This window comes from Poeciliopsis prolifica, unplaced genomic scaffold, assembly GCF_027474105.1.
Source record: "Poeciliopsis prolifica strain line A6 unplaced genomic scaffold, Auburn_PproV2 SCAFFOLD008, whole genome shotgun sequence".
NCBI classification, from domain to species: domain Eukaryota; kingdom Metazoa; phylum Chordata; class Actinopteri; order Cyprinodontiformes; family Poeciliidae; genus Poeciliopsis; species Poeciliopsis prolifica.
Window position 1 is genome coordinate 6,710,120 of NW_026562383.1, and position 18,491 is coordinate 6,728,610.

The 18,491-nt window shown below is 40.5% G+C and overlaps 1 protein-coding gene across 1 annotated transcript; it reads left to right on the plus strand.

Annotated features, from left to right (window-relative positions):
- Positions 1 to 7,192: 7,192 nt before the first annotated feature.
- LOC129362251 (cysteine/serine-rich nuclear protein 2-like) lies at positions 7,193 to 18,111 on the plus strand. The gene is made up of 5 exons (XM_055033689.1): positions 7,193 to 7,304; positions 11,295 to 11,539; positions 13,330 to 13,592; positions 13,676 to 13,978; positions 14,994 to 18,111. The coding sequence occupies exons 2-5, from the start codon at positions 11,323 to 11,325 to the stop codon at positions 15,873 to 15,875; spliced, it is 1,665 nt and encodes a 554-aa protein (XP_054889664.1). The 5' UTR covers positions 7,193 to 7,304; positions 11,295 to 11,322; the 3' UTR covers positions 15,876 to 18,111.
- Positions 18,112 to 18,491: the final 380 nt, after the last annotated feature.

The window sequence follows — 18,491 nt, forward strand, 5'->3', positions numbered from 1 at the left end:
AGCAGGATGAGTCGTGAACGATGATGTTGATTTCCTGCATTGTTTTAGAATTGTAACACATCTGTAGTTTTAGCAGTGGCAGCGGAGGAAGTGAAAAATGCCGTTCCGTTCATGTTAGCGGGTAAGCTTCACAACGTTGAACTGGTGCATTACTTACCTCATGGAAAAATGTTGGCTATTGAATAAAGTTTAAAACGTCTGCATAGCCCACACCTCCAGGAAGCTATCATATCTTAATATCCGAGGGTCCGGACCCTCTGTCTGAAGCAAGGCGTAGTACAAGGGGCTTCGTTTTACCAAGCTAGCTTCTAGCTTAAGTGGGGATCATCTTCCTCAAGCCTTTTTATTAAGACACATCTCTGATTCACAATGATTCTCCGAGAGTTGCATCGAGCGTCTTGGTAGCTCTGACGAAGGCGATTGTCTATAAATGATGTTCTAAGCTTGAGATGACATTTTGTAGCGTATCCCTGCTTTAGACTTCCCTACACCTTTCTTCCTGGCCTGTCTTTCGTGTTTCTTGGCCTTCGTGAGGCTGTGTGTTCAGGAATGTTCTGTGTGCTGGGTTCTTTAGCATCTTTTTTTAACCCAGGAGAAGTTTTGCAAGACGTCCTTCCTTGCTCAGGTGTCGAAGAATGCTCAGACATCTGTCTATTGATCTTTCATGCTCAGGCCGAATGGGACTATTTAATGTTAAAACAATTTACTTCCTGAGATTTTACCTCTACTATGTATTGCAATATGCGGCACACTGAGGCGATGGCTCTTTGGACATTCAACAACGGTTCTAAATGACTGAAGATAAAAATGACAAAGAGCCAACACGTTTTTTTTCCCCCCCAATATACACATATGAACAAATGCAGGGTTTTGCAATTGTTTCAGGTTTTTGTTTTCATGGGATAATTGCATTAAATTTCAATAACAAAATGACAATGAAAAAACTCTCTCAGGTAGTCGTTTCTTGTTAGATAGTTGATTTAACAAACCTAAAGTTAAAATAGTGTTCTAGACAGCCATGAAATGCATTATTCAAAAATAAATAAATAAATAAAAAAGAGACTGGGCATATGGATGTTTCCTTCATTGACCAAAAGATGGCGCCAAACCAACATGACTGGCCCCATGAAAAAGTGATAGGTTCTTGTTTAACAGGAAGAGCATTATTTTTTGTGTTTCTTAATTTTATTTTATATACGTTATTGTTGTGTATGCCTTGTGCATGGATGTGCACTTCACAGCCATTTGAAGGCTGCAAAAGATACCCAGGCATGAAAGATTAGTTTCTATTTTCCAGATCAGCTTTGGTGCCTCCAGCAGTAATGGAGCCCCTTCTTAACAAGGGGCTCCATTACTGAGCTAAATGAGAGACTCCTTGTCTGTCTGTTCTGCATGTGTTTCCCCAGCTGCAGTGGAGAAGAAGAACAAGAAGAAGAAGAAGGGCAATGAACATTTGAGGGGGGCGTTGGGGAGTCACCCAGAGCTCACCCACTCCCAGTTTCACAGAGCAGTCAGTTCAGGCTCAAACAGCTGACAACAGAGCAGGTCTCCTTCCTCCAGCTGCTGCCTGTTCCTGCAGGAGGCTCACATGGAGCCGCATGTGAGCACCGCCGAGAGCAGAGCACGCTGCGCCGGGAGCCAGAGAGAAAACAGGAGCTCCCAGACTACTGCTGACAGCCAGGCTCAAGCTAATGACTCCTCCACTCTAGTGCAGGTGCATCGCTAAACTGCAGAGGGAAGAAATTCATCTCTAATTAGTGATGAACATCAATTTTATTTTGTGTGTGTGTGCAATGGAAATGCCTTTTGTCCCCACAATGCATCTCGTGTCCAAGTTCGAAAGTTTACAAGAAAGGTCACCAGAGCTCTCTTGTTGACAAGAGGCTCGTTGTTGGAGGAGGGGTGTCAAACCCATTCATGCTGCTGCTTTGTTGTACAGCCAGATAAGATCAGTTCAGTTGAAAGTTTTTCAGTTGTGTAACCTACTTTGGAACGTGGGCAGCAGCTGCTCTCGCTTCTGCAGCGTCGCGATGCCTGGATGGTGTTTCACACCGCAAGGACATGCTGCCAAGATGTGCCGTTTTTTTTTCCTTCATGCAATTAGCTGTCTATAGTCAACAGCTGAGCACTGTCGCCTTTTACATGAACGTGTGAAGCCGTGTTGCACGGGGGAATAAGCTGTAAGATGCTGATACACTTGGCACGGATCCAGTCCGAGCCATTAGAGTCACAGGAAGCTCTCGGTTTCACCACCTCCTCAGACCAAACAAAGGCAGATGTCACAGCACTTAAACTGTCACTAGCTGGAAATTTGATCCACGTCTCTATCTGTTGACATTTTGAAACCACAGAGACATTCTCATGCATTACTTTGCTTTCAAGTACCGTTTAAAGTCGTCCAGAAATTTTTTTTTAATGGGCTTTTTAGAGCAGAGAATTGCAATAAAGCATTTCCTAGTAACTTTTAAGCTTTCTTGGACAAGTTAGGATGGATCTATGGGCCATTCAGAACATGTCTATTGTTTTTTTTTGTTTTTTTTGCACAATCACTTTGGATGATCAGGTTTCCGTCTGCTCATTTCTGTCAGTTTTGAGCTCTTTTTTTTTTAGAATTATCTGTTTTAGGGCGTCTTGTCACTTTAAATCCTGCTGCTGGCCTCGCGCCCCAGCTCCACAGTTACACTGTGAAAATGTCAGCAAACAGATGCGCAACGTACAACGTACATCTTTGAAAAGCAGAAGTGGAGCCTCCTGTAGAACCAACAAGTATGCAGCAAGTGGTTTCTGGACAACAACAAACCACGTGTCTTTTCCAGCAGCCATTGCACGACGCTTACAGTGTTAAAGTAGCCAACCAAAGCGGCTGCAGCTTCGCTTGGGTTGCCAGGTGATGGACTGGGCTTTGCTGGGGTTGCTAGGTAACAGACAGTGCTTGCTGATCTGTGATATTACATCCAAGAGGTTTTTGAAGCAGCTCATTTTCCTTACACCAAAAACAAAACAAATTACTTGTTGCCAAAAATCAAGTGGATGTTGCTCTAAGAACTTCAGATCCAAATGGAAGTACAAAAATGTATCAAATGTGACTTTTGAATAATGCATGCACTTTAATAAGAGATCTAGGGCCTGACCTTTAAATCTTGCTGATGGAAACCAACATCGGTTTACAGTCACATTTGTCCTCTGGAAACAGTGGTGTATAAATTTGAAAATCATTCACCATTTTTCTTCCTCTTCGCAATTAAGCACTTTGTGGTAGCAGGACAAAATGTGGAAAAGTTTAAGGACTGCACCCTTAAAGGACTTTCATCTATTCATCTATTTTCCTGTGATGCAAAGGATTACACTCATGTTGCCATGATGAAATGATGACGGTACTGATGCTCACAATGCTGCTGATGGAAGCAAGCTGGTGATTCATCACATTCCTTCTAAAATAGAAACCCTTGGTTTATATCTGCTCCGTGTCCATGGTGACAACTGTTAGTGTGACATCAGAAGCCTTTAGAAATCTCTGTCTTTCTGCCCCTCCATTGAGTCAGGGGCAACAGGAAATTTTACTGCCCCGACTCCATCACAGAACAACCCCGATGCTTCCTGGAGAGAAAACTGAGGGTGAGCGGTGTGGTCCAGGAAACGGGGTGAACCCCTGAAGTCGCGTTCACAGCAAACAGGAACAGAATTGGGGCAGATTTTCACTCGCACCGAAGCCCTGTCAGACTTTGTCGGAACGTGGCCGTATGTGGGCCATCGCTGGCACAGCTTGACTAGAGGAAACCGGGCTACAACAGGCAGGCAGGCAGCAACCTGAGCAGCAGCCAGAATGTAGGTTAAACGTAAGGTTACGTAATGTGGACTGAAAGCCCACTTGTGGTTTGTTCTCGCTGCAGACAGGATTAATGGGCACTGAATAGATCTGTGTGTGCCAGTGTTGAGAAAACACAGGGTGTCTGCAGGTTTCAGCAAGTCAAAGTTAGCAACTTTCAATGGCAACTTGAATGAAACTTCTTTTTCAAATGATCATCATGCCTTGAATGAAATTTAAGGCACAGATTGTGCTAGATTGTAAAACGCCCAGAATGCACCTGGCCCAGTTCGGGCAGTGTAAGATACGTTTGCAATTACCCATGGCAGATAGGGCCGCAAGCCAGCAAGGGTATATTAGCAGCAAGTTACTAGTAGCCTTTACCATAGATATAATAAATACTTACTTATTTACTTATTTATTCTTCTTTTTATTGTGTTTACGACCTCGACTGCCTCCAGTCAGATGCATGAATTTGAGACTTTTGAAAGTTGTACGAAGAACCTCGGAAAACCAGCAATGACATCACTGGCAGACATGTTAAGAAATCTGGTCAGGAGTCTGGATCAGTTGACACTTTCGTTGTCGCGCTAATACAGTTAATAAGCAAAACAGTCACTCTACGTATGCCATTGCTGGTCTAGCTCCACTCAGGTCATCACTGCAGTCTGAAGTAACACATTCATTTTCCAGCATGACTCGTTTCTGTTCTCTTTACTCTGTAAGAGCGCAGGCTAAAAAAAGGATCCACCCCCACATCACCCCCCTTCCTGACACATTAGGACGCATGCAAGTCACAGTGTGACAGCCTGCTTGGGCAACAGGAAACTCCAACTGTATTGCGCGTATGTATTTTTGGTCCAGGCAGTGCAATTGTCCTATAAATAGCCTCAAAGCCTAACAGAACTCTTTGATCATGTGCTGCGAGTGAATGGCACCAGGATGCACGGCGTGGATCAGCTGAAAGTCCGTCGTGTTGCTACCTGTTTGTGCCGTTTCACTGTACTGATCCTCCCTGGTGTTTACTCCTCGCACAGGTCACTGACAGCGGAGCGAAGTGAGTGCAGTGCACTGTGGTGATCCCATCTAAAGTGGGTCACTCTCTCGTAACACACTTACACGGAGAGCTGAGGTCAGCAGCCTGTCTGTCTGTCCTCTGGGCAGAATATTTGGACTAACAGATACTTAGGCATCCAGAGCAATTTCTTTTTTATTCAACTTGTCGGAGTGAGGCATATCAACGTGGAGGTCAAACCGCAGGCTCGTTTGGTGTTTTAGTCTTTCCCTTCATCTTGTCTATCCATCTGTTTATCTGATGCACTCTGTCTGTCTTCTCCAGAGCTCAGCTTCATTTTTCTTTCTGCAGAGTAGCCTGTGATTATCTTTAAAAGCAGAGGCACTGGAATGTTAATCCTTTAATTTTCTCCACTCACTAGTTTTTTCTCTTTTTCTTCTTCTTCTTTTTTTTTTTTGTTTGCACTGAAATTTCTCCTCCGGCACTGTCATGTGCATAAATAATCTTCAGTCACGTTGGCATCTGTTTATGAAGCTCAACACCAAAAATCTGAAAATAGGATTTTTTTTTTTTTAGCAAAACGATTCTGCGGATTTGCACCGACACCCATAATCCGTGTCTCCATCTGCAAGCGTCTCTTCGCCGAAGGAGACTTCCTGGAGTTTCTGGAACGGCGGCGTTAGAGGAATCATGTTTCAAAAAAGCAACACCAACACCGGAGAGAGTGTGTCGCCAGAAACATGCGCTTCATCACCAGATTGGTGGCAGGTTTGGAGGGCTTCAGTTGCGTCCCCCATGTGAACAGGAAACGAACTGGACTTCTTTACCTAAAATCCACATATTTTCTGAGCCCCATAAATGATAACATTTAAGTCAAATCTGTTATTGCTTTCTTCTAACAATGGCTTTTGTATTGCCACTCAACTAGCAGTAGATCTTTGTTTTCATTAACGTATACCTCTTACACATTGGTCACTTTGGGTGTATAAAGTGCTACACAAATAAAGATTGATTCATTGACATTGACATGAGAATCCTGTCTTATGTGGATAATCACTGAGACAAGGACAGAAGTTGAAGTGGTGTCAAGCTCTTTGCCTTTTTCAATGGATGATTAAACAGTGTTGCTCAGATCACTTGGGATGTTAAGTTAAATGTGGATGCATAAAAGCATGTCAAGCACCCAGTCAGTGGGTTTTGGGTAGACACAGCATATACAGTCATATGCAGTAAACTCGAATATGATATGCAAAATATCAACCTTTAAACAGGTATTCAACTTATGTTAAGTCCACATTTCTGTTTTTAAAAATATTTGTTTTATTGGTCTGCGGTCATATTCTAATTTTAAGTGTAATGTTTTAACTAGCTTTAAAAAAACAGCTAGGGATAAACATCATAAGAGAATTAAAGGCTTGTGCAATTAATCCATAGAATGTGGTTCAATTAAGGATAAAGTTCTTGAAATAAATCGACTGTTTAGTCAATCTAATTTACTGGGTTTGTAGATGCTTGCAAACATGAGTGATATTGTTAAAAGTTGCAACGAGGAATATAAAACTTTTTATGTTTCAATTTTCATTTTGAAGAGCTGCCATTGAAATTTTACCAATTTTCTTTTTTTTTTTTTTTTTTTTTTTTTTTTTTGAGTCCTGAAACACTTTTTAGCTTTTGTGTATCATCCAAGAATATCTGTGACCATCCCGTTAAAATCCTTTTGGACAGATAAAGCGCTGTTCTCAATCAAAGTAAATTTCCAGACTTCACTCATGATCGTTACTACACATTTATTAACATCCACTAAATGAACTTCTTCTTTTTCACTTTAAGCAAACAGGAGAGGTAAGTGTAAACCCTGGGCTGTTTTCCCAGTCACCAGCTGGAGGGTTAAAGGTTCTTTATTTACTAGCTCGTCATTACTGGCGCAAACTGCTCCAGTGTGAACACAACAGTCAGGAATCTGTGGGCAGCACCGAGAGTCATGAGTGTCACAGTCTGCGTCAGGACAGACAGAGAAGCCACAAAGAAGAAGAACATGTCACGAACAAGAGGAGGCTCTGCGCGGCGCTTCCTGCTTCGCTTAACCTAAAATGTTATTTCGAAAAATGTGAAGGTTTTCTTTAGCTCGGGCTAAAGTCTAACATAAAGATTAAACTGTCCAAAAATGTTTTTGAGGTCTAATGATTATTTCATCGTTGGCTTAGTCGTGATACACAGGAAGTGGTGACGTTGCTGTTAGCATAGCTAACGACCCGGGCACTTGTGCGCAGGTGCGAGATTCCAGGCGGTTCCAGAGCGGTGAACTATCTTGACCCAGTCTGGGCCTTTGGCTGCTCCCAGCCAGTCCTCTCATATTCACACTAGTACTACTGTGCAGCTTCACATAAACAGAACAAAATGCTCAGCTGGCCCGACGGCAGCCGAGAGCTATAACTTCGTGACAGTCTCGGACCCTCTTCACTAGCATGCCAGGTTTACTTTATGGTAAGTAACCTACAAAGAAATATCAACATGGGGTTGCTACAGTTTGTAGTTTGTTCAGTCATAGTTGCCAACTCGTTTTAATGATAAATATGTCGCTAAAGTGAATATGACTTATGGGCAATTAATTGGTAATTATTGGCAGCTTTACCGTTTTTTATGATTCAAATGAACATATGAACTTTCTAGAAACTTCCAGCTGTTGTTTCATGAAGTTTATGGCGGTGGTGTTGTGGAGCAGTCTCTTTGGAAATGTGCCCAGTTTTAAATGGAGCCTGTGGCACAGCAGTGTTTGCGGCGCACAGAAAGCGGGGAACACTGTTGTCATTGTGGCTGACATGAACCCAGCGCTGGTAAAGCGCGTGCGTGCGTGCATGTGTGCTCGCGCTGTTCCTCGGCGAAAAGGTCAGGAGGTCAGCTGCCTAATGACTGTTATTATGCCAAACAGGAAACGACCCCTGCGCTGCTTCGGTGCAAACCCAGTGTGACATGCGCGCAGCATTCCTGCAGGGCGCACGAAAGAAAAAAAGAAAGAAAGAAGAAGAAGTAATTCTCAGCAGTGTAACAGTGTAACGTCGTCAGAACATGAATTTATTGACGGTCGGTCTTCTGGTCCGCGTGCACGCGCACGTGCACAGTGTTCTGCTGGCGCTGCTTTGAACCTTTAAATTATTGATGCGGTCTCAGTGGATACCTAGATGTGCAGCGAGTCTTTCTGCTCTGTCAGATATGTAATAAATGGGATGGAACTGGGACAGGAGGCTGTCCTTACACTTCCTCTGTGCCGCAGTATTAATTGGAAAACGCTGCCACTGTTTCTTTTGGGTTTAAATCTGTGGAAACATTTGTTTCGCAGGAGAGATAAAAACACTGTCATGCGGGGAGTTTCACTGTTTGAGTGTTCTTCCTAAAGAAGCTGACTGAGTTGTCTCTTGTTTCACCTCTGGGGTTTAAAAAAAAATGAATCCAGGACATTGTCTTCTGTTAATACAGTCTCACTGTTCAAGCCACCAGAAAGCCTTACTTATTATGCAGTACTTTGGGCAAGATAAAGGCCATTAATTCATACTGAGCTGTGTTATAATATGCTTTTCTTTATAAGTGAATTATCTACTTTAGCTTCTTAGTACAAGCTGTACATTTGTTCAGAGGTGAAACAATCAAGCAGCCACAGATTAGAGTCGACAATTTTTCAATGGAATTTAAATATAATTTATTACATTTAAATTCAGGAATTTAAAAATAATTTATTATATTTAAATTCAGGAATTTAAATATAATTTATTATATTTAAATTCAGGAATTTAAATATAATTTATTATATTTAAATTCAGGAATTTAAATATAATTTATTACATTTAAATTCAGGAATTTAAATATAATTTATTATATTTAAATTCAGGAATTTAAATATAATTTACTACATTTAAATTCCTGAATTTAAATATAATTTATTACATTTAAATTCCTGAATTTAAATATAATTTATTACATTTAAATTCAGGAATTTAAAAATAATTTATTACATTTAATTTCAGGAATTTAAAAATAATTTATTACATTTAAATTCAGGAATTTAAATATAATTTATTACATTTAAATTCAGGAATTTAAATATAATTTATTACATTTAAATTCAGGAATTTAAATATAATTTATTACATTTAAATTCAGGAATTTAAATATAATTTATTACATTTAAATTCAGGAATTTAAATATAATTTATTATATTTAAATTCAGGAATTTAAATATATTTTATTATATTTAAATTCAGGAATTTAAATTGGTGATGTGATAAACCAGACCTTACAAGGGCAGTAGCCCAGGGCATCAAGCATTTTGGAAGAAAGAGGGGCGCCCCCCACCCCAAAAAGTGTCTGCCGTATATGTTTTAAAAATGTTTTTAAAATGTTTTAAAAACTTTTTAAAGTCATATGCTCATTTCACATGTGATGTTTTTCTTTTTAGTGTTGGATTTTTTTTTAATCAATTTAAACTTGATTCAAATATTTGAAGTTCATCATATTTTCAAGTCCAAAGTGAAGACGTTTACTGGACATTTTAAACCAATTAATCAAATGTATAGGCCTACCTGTTGATGTTATGTAATTTACATAAATAAAATATTAGATTTTTTTTCTGGAATATGGCACCACAACAAGCTTCGGCCCACCAGCCCTTATTCTTCTAAATCCGGCCCTGGTTATGTGCAAGTTAAACGCTGAATACTTGCTAATTCCTTAAATGCATTAAAACTAAGACCTCCCACCGTTTGCAACAAACATCTTGTATTTCAAAGCAAAGTTTTAGTTTATGAAACTGTAGATGCATGTAAAGACGTGCTTTGATGCATAAAAGGTTCTAATATTGTTTTCTAGTTGTTCTTAAAAAATAAAAACAGGAATCACTCAAATTTAAAATTGAGAAGTGAGGCCTAAAAGAAAACCAGATCCCAAAAAGCCTGATTAGTGCCTCTCTACTCACAATAGATTGCGGTACATTTGTTTTTTGTTTTGCTTCTTTTCTCCAAAGTGGAGAAAAGTGATGCGCCATTATAAGAAAAGAAATGTTGCAAAGAAAAATAAAATTTGCACCTTGTGTTTCACTTCGTTCCGTGGGAAAATGTTCATTGTTCTCCGGCAGCCCTTTCTTTCAGCGCTCTCTTCGGCTGAGATCTGTTTCCCTCAGAGCGCTCCTGTTTGGATTCGTTTTCCATGTTCGTATCCAAATATAGCAGCCTCTTGATCGCCCAGCCCTGAGCATACAACCGCTGGACGCTCTGTTTCCATGTATTATTCCCAAAAACAAAACAAACAAACAAAAAACTTAAGGAATCACTGGAATGTTAATTACTTTGCAGGGAAACGAAAGAAGAGTCGTGAAGTCACTTTGCCACTGTTGAGTCTCCTCAGAGCTCGGCTAGTTGTAAGTGAGAGGAGAATTTTTCGAGTTAGCTTGTGAAACATGTTTAGTTTCTAGGTGAATCACTATCAAGATGGAATTAGCCTAAACAAACTGGTGGCTGGGAACCGGTTCCTCCAGGAAGTGCTTCTCATTCCTGAAGTTGTCATTTGCGAAAGAAAAAAAAAAGAAAGTGCAAAGCGTATTTAGTGTCATTGTTCATTGATATGAGATTGTTACAGTATCATAACTTTGACAAAATATACAGTGAAAAAAAACAAATATACACATTTAAACATGGTCTGTTTTCATTCCAAACAAAAAGGCATCAATTATTTCTTCTTATGTGACTTTAATGTTACATTTGGAATAATATTTTCTACAAAATAAATGTTATTGTATCTTTGACAAATAGACACAAATAAAAAAAAACACCTCTTAAATTTATCTTTAGTGTACAGAATAATGTATATATTATCAAATTTGTTTTCTATACTGATATGAGCTGGCTAATTAATCAGGTTATTTTCCCCCTTAGTTTAAAGTCTCACCTTAACACTTACAAAAAAAGTGCTCATACAAACTTTACCATAGAAATACTACCAATCATTAGATAATGCTTATTTTTTACATGGTATTAGGTAAACTTCTCACCAGGAATACCACATTCTTACTGGCATTTTGAAACTGAACCCTAAAATGTTCTTTTTTTTCTAAATACAACTTAATTTCAACATGAAAAGAAAAACAAAACAAAAACAGAAAGTGAATGAATTTTTTCGTCCTATATATTTTAGGAGGGATTATCAGATGCTAATTAGCATTAGCTTCGATCTTTAGAAGTTTTGAAGCATTGCAGATCCTATAATAAACAACACACGTTTTGGATTAATGCACAAGGAGTAAGTATGCAGCAGCAGGTTGGGGAGGGGCAGCAGTGTGTTTTGCTACAGAATACTAGCTTTGGTATTTTTAGGACTTTGAAGCACTTCAATTTGAAATCCAAAAACTCCTCCATTATTAGGCTGCACATTTATTACAACACAATGTTATTTAAACCTGTGTTTCTGTTTCTCCTGTGTTCATGCAGAACGTTTAGCAACCGCCACAGCCAAACAATGAGAGACATCCTTAAGAGGAAGTTTGCAGAAGTAGAGGAAAATCCCTGCTACTCCCCTCCCTCCTCCATCTCCTCCTCCTCTTCTTCTTCTTCTGCTTCTCCATCATCCCTCTCCTCTCCTGCCTCCTCTGAGTGGGAGTCGGATGGGGAGGGAAGCTCCTCCGAGAACCAGGACTTCACACCTCACAGTCCTACGTCAGCCTCCGGATCGCCCAGTAAGTCTTGCTCGCGTTTGTTCCCCTCCTCTCTTCTTTCAAATAATGCAAACCGCCTTCCCTATCGGCGCATTTCCTCACCGGCGTTTTATAGGAGTGTCTCTTATCAACGCGGAGCAGGAGTTATGACTGCCTGATATGTTTAAAACGCCAGCCTTTAAACCCCGTTGCAGATAAGATGTGCAGACAGGGACCTGCTCCTGCAGAGCGTATATCATTTGCTTGAGCAATAAGAAGTAGTGGGATCAATTTGAATAGCAGGATCATTTAAAACAAGTCGTTTCAAATAGGAGGCTGCTCTCGCTGTCGCTCATCGGCGACGTCAATTCTCCTGTTCAATCTCGAACTGGAGACGCATTTAAACACAAAAGATGTCGTAAAAATATGTTGAAATGACAAATAAAAAAGGTGAAAAATCAAACTCCCAAACAAATAAAACCCCAACTACTTCCTTCCCTCTATGGAGAGCAAGAAGACAACCAAATAATCCTCACAAACGCAAGAAGCGAACTCAGCTATTTAGAGAGGAAGGAAATGAAAACACAGAAAAAAAAGCAAATACAAACAAGAAGATCTAACTCCATCATATTAAGAATAAAGCACTGCTTGTCCTGCACCAAAAATAAATTAAAAAAAATAGGGATGACTGAGGCTCAGTGAGGACACTGGTGTGGAAACAAACACCGGGGTTATGAGGATGTTTTCAGAAAGGTTACAGTAATCTCTTCCTCAGGACAAACACCGCCAATACAGCACAGTCGAGGATTAACAGATTTAGACTGGATGTGTTCAGACAAACAGAGCAGATCATACTAAGTCAACCAGCTGGGCTCGCCTTTCTTTACGTTTTGCTGCTGGGGGTTCCGACTGGGATGTGTTTTGTGTTGTTGCTGAGGTCAAACACGGACGCTGTGGTGGATCGCTGAGGGTCTCATTACTTTGCAGAGAAAAATAAAAGGAAGAAGTTCATCTTCTTTCTGGAGCTGACTTGTTTACAAAAGCCTTTCTTGGCATTTCCTTCTCACTTGTGTTCAACTGTCGACCCCAAACGAAGCCAAGCACCAGTACCAACGCCTCCTAGTGGCCGCTTTAGAAATTACAACGGTTTCAGCAAAAGTCAGACTTGTTCTTCATCAGTCTTTTAAGATCTTTTGTATTTTAGTTGTGCTTGCAGAGTGATTATCTGTAAGCTTTGTGTATCTGAAGATGAACTGAACCACTAATTTTGTGGATGGCCAGCTTATTTACAATGCCATATAAAATGATTCATAATCCCTGAACTTTTTCCTAATCTTATCTGGAACTGAAGCAGAGAATCTTCTTGCCAAAACACCACAGTACTAATAAATGTCCCACAATGCAGTGGGAAAATATACATGGTTTTCAACATTTTGGCCAGAAATTGCAGACACCAAGTATCTTACTGTACTATAAAGTAAAAGGGTGAGGCAACCAAATAAAAGACAAAATAGGAAGAATGAAAAAAACAATATTAAGCACGGAAAAGGCAATAAAAATGTTGAGCTAGCAGAGCTGATGTAGGTTAGAAAGACTAATAAAACACGACTGATAATGAGATGACATAAGAGTTCTGAGAAGCATACATTCATAATACTGATAATAGTGCTACAACTTAGATCACATACATTAAATCTTTGAGGTTTGTGGTTTTAAAAGGTGATACTTGCGGAATATATTTCGTTTTTATTTGTAGACATGTTTCTTTACAGAATGCTCACTGCTTTATCGAATGTTTGTGATGTTTTTTTTTTTTTTTTTTATCTTACCAGTTTGGCCCATCCTGAAGAAGCCGAAGCTCTCAAAAAGGCCGAACAGCGTGCGCTTCGACCAGGTGACGGTGTTCAGCTTCCCCCTCTGCCAGGGTTTCACCAGCGTGCCCAGCAGAGGAGGTGCCACCCTGGGCATGGTGCGCAAACACAGCGCACTCCGGAGGTACACCGTGGACGAGCATGCCATGGAGCAGCGCAGCAGGCGCAGAGAGAGGCACAGAGAGAAACTAATTCAGGAGAGGTTTGAGGCACTAAAACACCAAGTGAGTGCTCTTGATCTAAGCTTTGCACTGATCTCGCTCACAAAGATTCCCCTAACTAGAACCGCTGCTGTGTTTGATTCCAGCTGATCATAAGTGGAGCTGTTGACCAAAACGAGGCGGAGAAGCTGACGAGGGATCAAGTTCTGGGTGGAGACCCTGACATTCATGTCAGTGAGTCTGATTTGGAGGACGGAGGCTACCTTCAGCCGTTCTCTTCCAAACAGCGGCAGGCTCTCCTCCTGGCAACGGGGGTGAAGGTCATCGACAAGGAGGAGAAGAGGCAGCTTCACGCGCTGCGTCTCTCGAGGGAGGCCTGCGGCTGCGACTGTCGGGGCTTCTGTGAGCCGGAGACCTGCGCCTGCAGTCAGGCAGGCATCAAGTGCCAGGTACAACACTGACTCGCAGCAAGTTGTGTTTGCGTTTAGGACTACGAAGCCTTGTGAAAATATTAACAAAACCTGAAAAAAGTTACGTCTGCAACAAGGATGCAAATGTCGATTAATAGTTTATCATATTAAAATAAGTCCCAGTTGATTAACTTGTAGCATCTGCTTTGACCTTCTTTTAGTGTTGTAATTTGAGGGCACTGTTGGTCATTCTTAAATAAAGCTAGTTGATACAGAAACAAAGATGGCGGGGCCATAACAGAATGGAAAAAGGAAATGGTCCAAACAGTCTAGTGTGGAATGCAAAATGGCGATTATTGCGGTTCTGTTTTGAAATGTAAACACTCAACAAATTCCTTAAGCCATCACCTTCATAGCGCTCGTTCAGTGGAGCTGCATGACAAAGCTCAATTAATACTCCATCAATAAGATCAATCAGCTTTAGATCAACTCGTTAATCGCTAACTTGCATCCATATGTGCTGGACAGCAGTGAGCACTAAAGCTAAGATGTCCACGCACCCTTAAAAAGTCTTACATTTTTTTGTCCAAAATTACCACCTTAAATTCATTTTTAAAAAGTGTAATTTGGCCTTAAACGTGCTAAACACAAGACTTACATTTCTCATAGCAGAACTATTTCATGTAGTTCATGTAGTTTTTGTCCTGGGACAATTTTGTCAAGCAAACATTTGGGTCACATGCAGCGTCTTCATTGCGTTCTGTGACTCACGGCGGTTGAGGCTACCAGCAACTAGCTATCCTTTGTACCTTTAACATTGGCACAAAGCCAAATTGAGTTTTTGTAATAGAGCACGATCTCCCAAACAGTATATTTATTTTTTTTCAGTCTTAAATTACATTAAAAGAATGTCTTGAAAAGTCTTAAATTTGACTTCCAGAAACGCGCAGATGTCCTGCAAATCATATGAGACAAATTAGTTAATGAATGATGAATTTGATGATTTCACAGGCTGTTATTGAGAAAATGTCACTGGTTTTCTTTTGACCAACAGGTGGACCGCTTTAACTTCCCCTGTGGATGCACCAAGGACAGCTGCGGAAACGTACAGGGGCGCATCGAGTTTGACGCCCGCCGCGTTCAGACTCATTACATCCACACGCTCATGAGGCTAGAGCTGCAGAGGCGACTACGACGTGAAACGCTCGTCTCGGGGGAGCAGGCGAGCGTGACCGAGGAGCTCAGAGACTGTTCAGGACACAATGAGGTCGGTACGGAGCAGAGCGCGCAGGAGAGCAGGTGTCCATTCAGGTCCAGCCTGGAGGAGAACCTGCTCCCTTTCACCATGCCCGCCGCCCCTTCTTTCCGCTGCATCCCGGACCAGCTGGTCACTGAGGAGAACAGCTGCAGCAGCGACATGTCTGAATCCTCCCTCTCCTCCTCCGAATGCGACGCGGGTCAATTCTTCAGCGGGACTCAGACTCTTCCAGACAGAGACACAGATTTGACTCATGACTCCAGCAATAAGAACTTCTTCTCGTGTGCCCAAAACCGGCACAGATGCAGCTCTGCAACCGCAGATGACGACAGACCGCATTCGCCCGTTGCGCTCGCAGACAACATTGACGCCAGCAGGAACTATCTCGACGAGAACGCCAATCAGTCCAGAGACTTTTTCGACGAGGACTCTTTCGAGGACTTTCCTCACACCCCGTCTCCCACAGTGGGCTACTCCTTCAGCGGATACATGGACCTGAGCCTCTCCTCTGACTCCGACCTGGAGTTCTTCCACAGGGACTATCCCTCCGGACTGCTGCACAGCTCCTTCAAAGAGCACAGACTCTCCGACAGCTTTCAGCACTTCCAGCTGTGCAGCTCGGTGAATTTACCACAGCAGGAGTTGAGCACCCAGCTCCTAGAGTCTCTGATTGGCTGATTCAGACACTGCGCCTTCATACCCAATTTAATAAAACGCCCACTCTAGTGCTTTAAAAAAAAAAAATATTTATAATAATTTCTAAATACAAAGACCTATTTTTTCTGATGAAATATTTTTGCCTGAAGGTTGTTATTTTCAAGAGAAACAACACTTGACTACTCAGCTTCATTTTTAGTAATTCCTTAAAACAAAATTGTAATGGGATGTATTTAATTTTTACCACAACCAACAATATCATGCACAAAGTACGCATATGAACATGCAATGAAGAGCTCGGTGTTGTAGCATGTTAATTAAAACAGCCACTCTGTGGATGACGATAAGCCGTGCTCTGCTGGATTTGGGAATCATTCTCACATCACTTCGATTATTTCCCAGGACATACTCTGAATACCTGTTTACTGGGCCCATACGTATTTATTTATTTAGTCACTGATTATTTGTATGAGTAGTAACTCATAAAAAGGTGACATAATTATTAACTGGTAAAAATGGCAGTTTTTTTCAGAATGACACCTAGTATTGTAATGGTAGCAGTTCCAGTTGAGAATCAGTAGTTTTCCTTTACCTATGAGTGTATGGAAGCAGTGGTGTGTCAGATGGTCCATATTTAAAGCTTTATTTATTATTTTTGTACAGCAGGCATTTTTATTCCACAGTACAGAAAACATCTTCCATGTTTGGTATGCGGTTAGCCCTTTCAATGAGATGCTTATGAAAGTGCGAAGAGCAAATTTTAGGCCTTGTACACACATAGCCAGGTCTTTATAAAATCGAATATCTCCACCGCATCGTTTAAAAAACATATCGTACACGCGGGATCGATTTCAGAAAAGTTTTTATCAACACGAACCCACTCGTACTCAGTTCCGACCCGGAGAGCTGTTTTAAACACGCCAAACCCTGAAGGGTTCATTGTAGCGCAAATTTAAAACATATCTCAGCTTACAACTGCTACTTCCTGTTAGATATTAAACATGGCGCCAGGAGGTTCATTTGTGTGTTTGAACTACTTTTAAATAGCGCATTTAATTAAATCACAAGACGATGTCGTTTGGGAATTTCGGAGGCCTGTAGGGGACATGGGGAAAAATGTTTCTTTTGCATTACCTTGCAAAACTGTTGCGTTCCCTCAAAATATTCATATTGCAATATTTTCTGGTCTATTTTGTATACAGTGACAAATGTCAATTTAGAATTTCAAATTTATACACATTTAAAGAGCCACGGTGAAAACGCGTTTATTCTTAACTTTGGTGCAAAAAAATTTATTGAAAATTGATTTATTCGCTGGATGTTTATTTCTGATTGTGTAAGGATGAGATGGAACTGCGCATGAAAACGATCCTTTAAACCATTCAGACTACCAACACAAAAGAGACTCTTGTCAAAACTGTCAGATGACTTACTATTTCTGATAAAAACTCAGAAATAGTGCAAATAGTTTGGATGTATTTTTTGTATAAACAATTGTTTTTAGTGATATACAACTTGAGTTTTTGTGTCGATGAAAGGCCAAAACGCATGAAAATGAATTTATTTTCCCAAAAACCTGGCTACATGTGGACTATGCCTTTTTTACCTGCTGGCTGGAGAAAGGGTTTCCCTACTTTTTCCTCTACTTGCTCAAATCAGCATTCCTGTTTTAAAGGAAAGTGCATCATGTTACACATCCAGCATAAGTTTTTGCCGTTTAAATGCCGTGATACTGTGGTTTTTTTGCGCAAGGTTATTATAATGGCAAATGTCATGCTGGCCCAAGCCTAATTGTTCCTTTAGTCCCTGTGAAGCATTTTTGGTCCGTCTGTTTGAGCAACATGTAAATATGTTGGCCGCTATAAGCCCTGTAATTCCTCCCATTTCAGTGTTCTGCCGCAACCAACTTGCTGTCAGATGTTCATCTTCAATTTACCATTGACGCCATGTTTACAGGAGTGTCTAATAAAATCTGCTTCAGCTGTGTAATAGTCTTGACTTATTAAGTATCTCTGTAACTGTTCAGTAGATCGTCATGGGTTTTGGATATGATGCATAATGTCGAGAGATTTTTGAATAATATATCTGGAAAAATATATATTGTGCTATTGTTAACTGAGCAATGATTCATTAAAACAAATGTTTCCATTTTTTTAAACTATGGAGTACATCTGCATTTTTTAATTTTTTTATTTGACTAAACAGTCTGGCTAACATTGTCGAGAAATAAACAGAGCCAACCAAGAGAATCAACTCATTTTAAGCTAAAACTGAGTTTTACACAAACACAAACACGCTAGCATAAATGTTTGGCCGTTGAACTGGAGCGTTCAAGCTAGCTTTCTATTAGCAGCTTTACTAATCTTTTACGTTACACACATTAAAACAAACCTTTATCTAGGCTTTTTTCTATTCTTCTTTCTTTTTTCCTTCCCCGAATGATAAATCTTTTTTTTTTGAGACATTGTTTTACAAACTTAACTTCCGACAGGAGCTTTGGACGTTTGGATGCTCTGCAGCTCGTTACCGGCGAAGCGTGCGGTACCTACCGCGGCCGCCAGGGGCCCCCGAGAGCAATTTAGTTTTTTGTTTCTTTTTATCCATAAAATAATGATTTCTACATACATTATCAAATAT

Coding starts and splice junctions, on each gene's coding strand:
- LOC129362251 (XM_055033689.1), top strand. CDS start 11,323: ATGAGAGACATCCTTAAGAGGAAGTTTGCAGAAGTAGAGGAAAATCCC. Junction 11,540..13,329: donor GTCAGCCTCCGGATCGCCCA/GTAAGTCTTGCT, acceptor TTATCTTACCAG/TTTGGCCCATCCTGAAGAAG. Junction 13,593..13,675: donor TTGAGGCACTAAAACACCAA/GTGAGTGCTCTT, acceptor GTTTGATTCCAG/CTGATCATAAGTGGAGCTGT.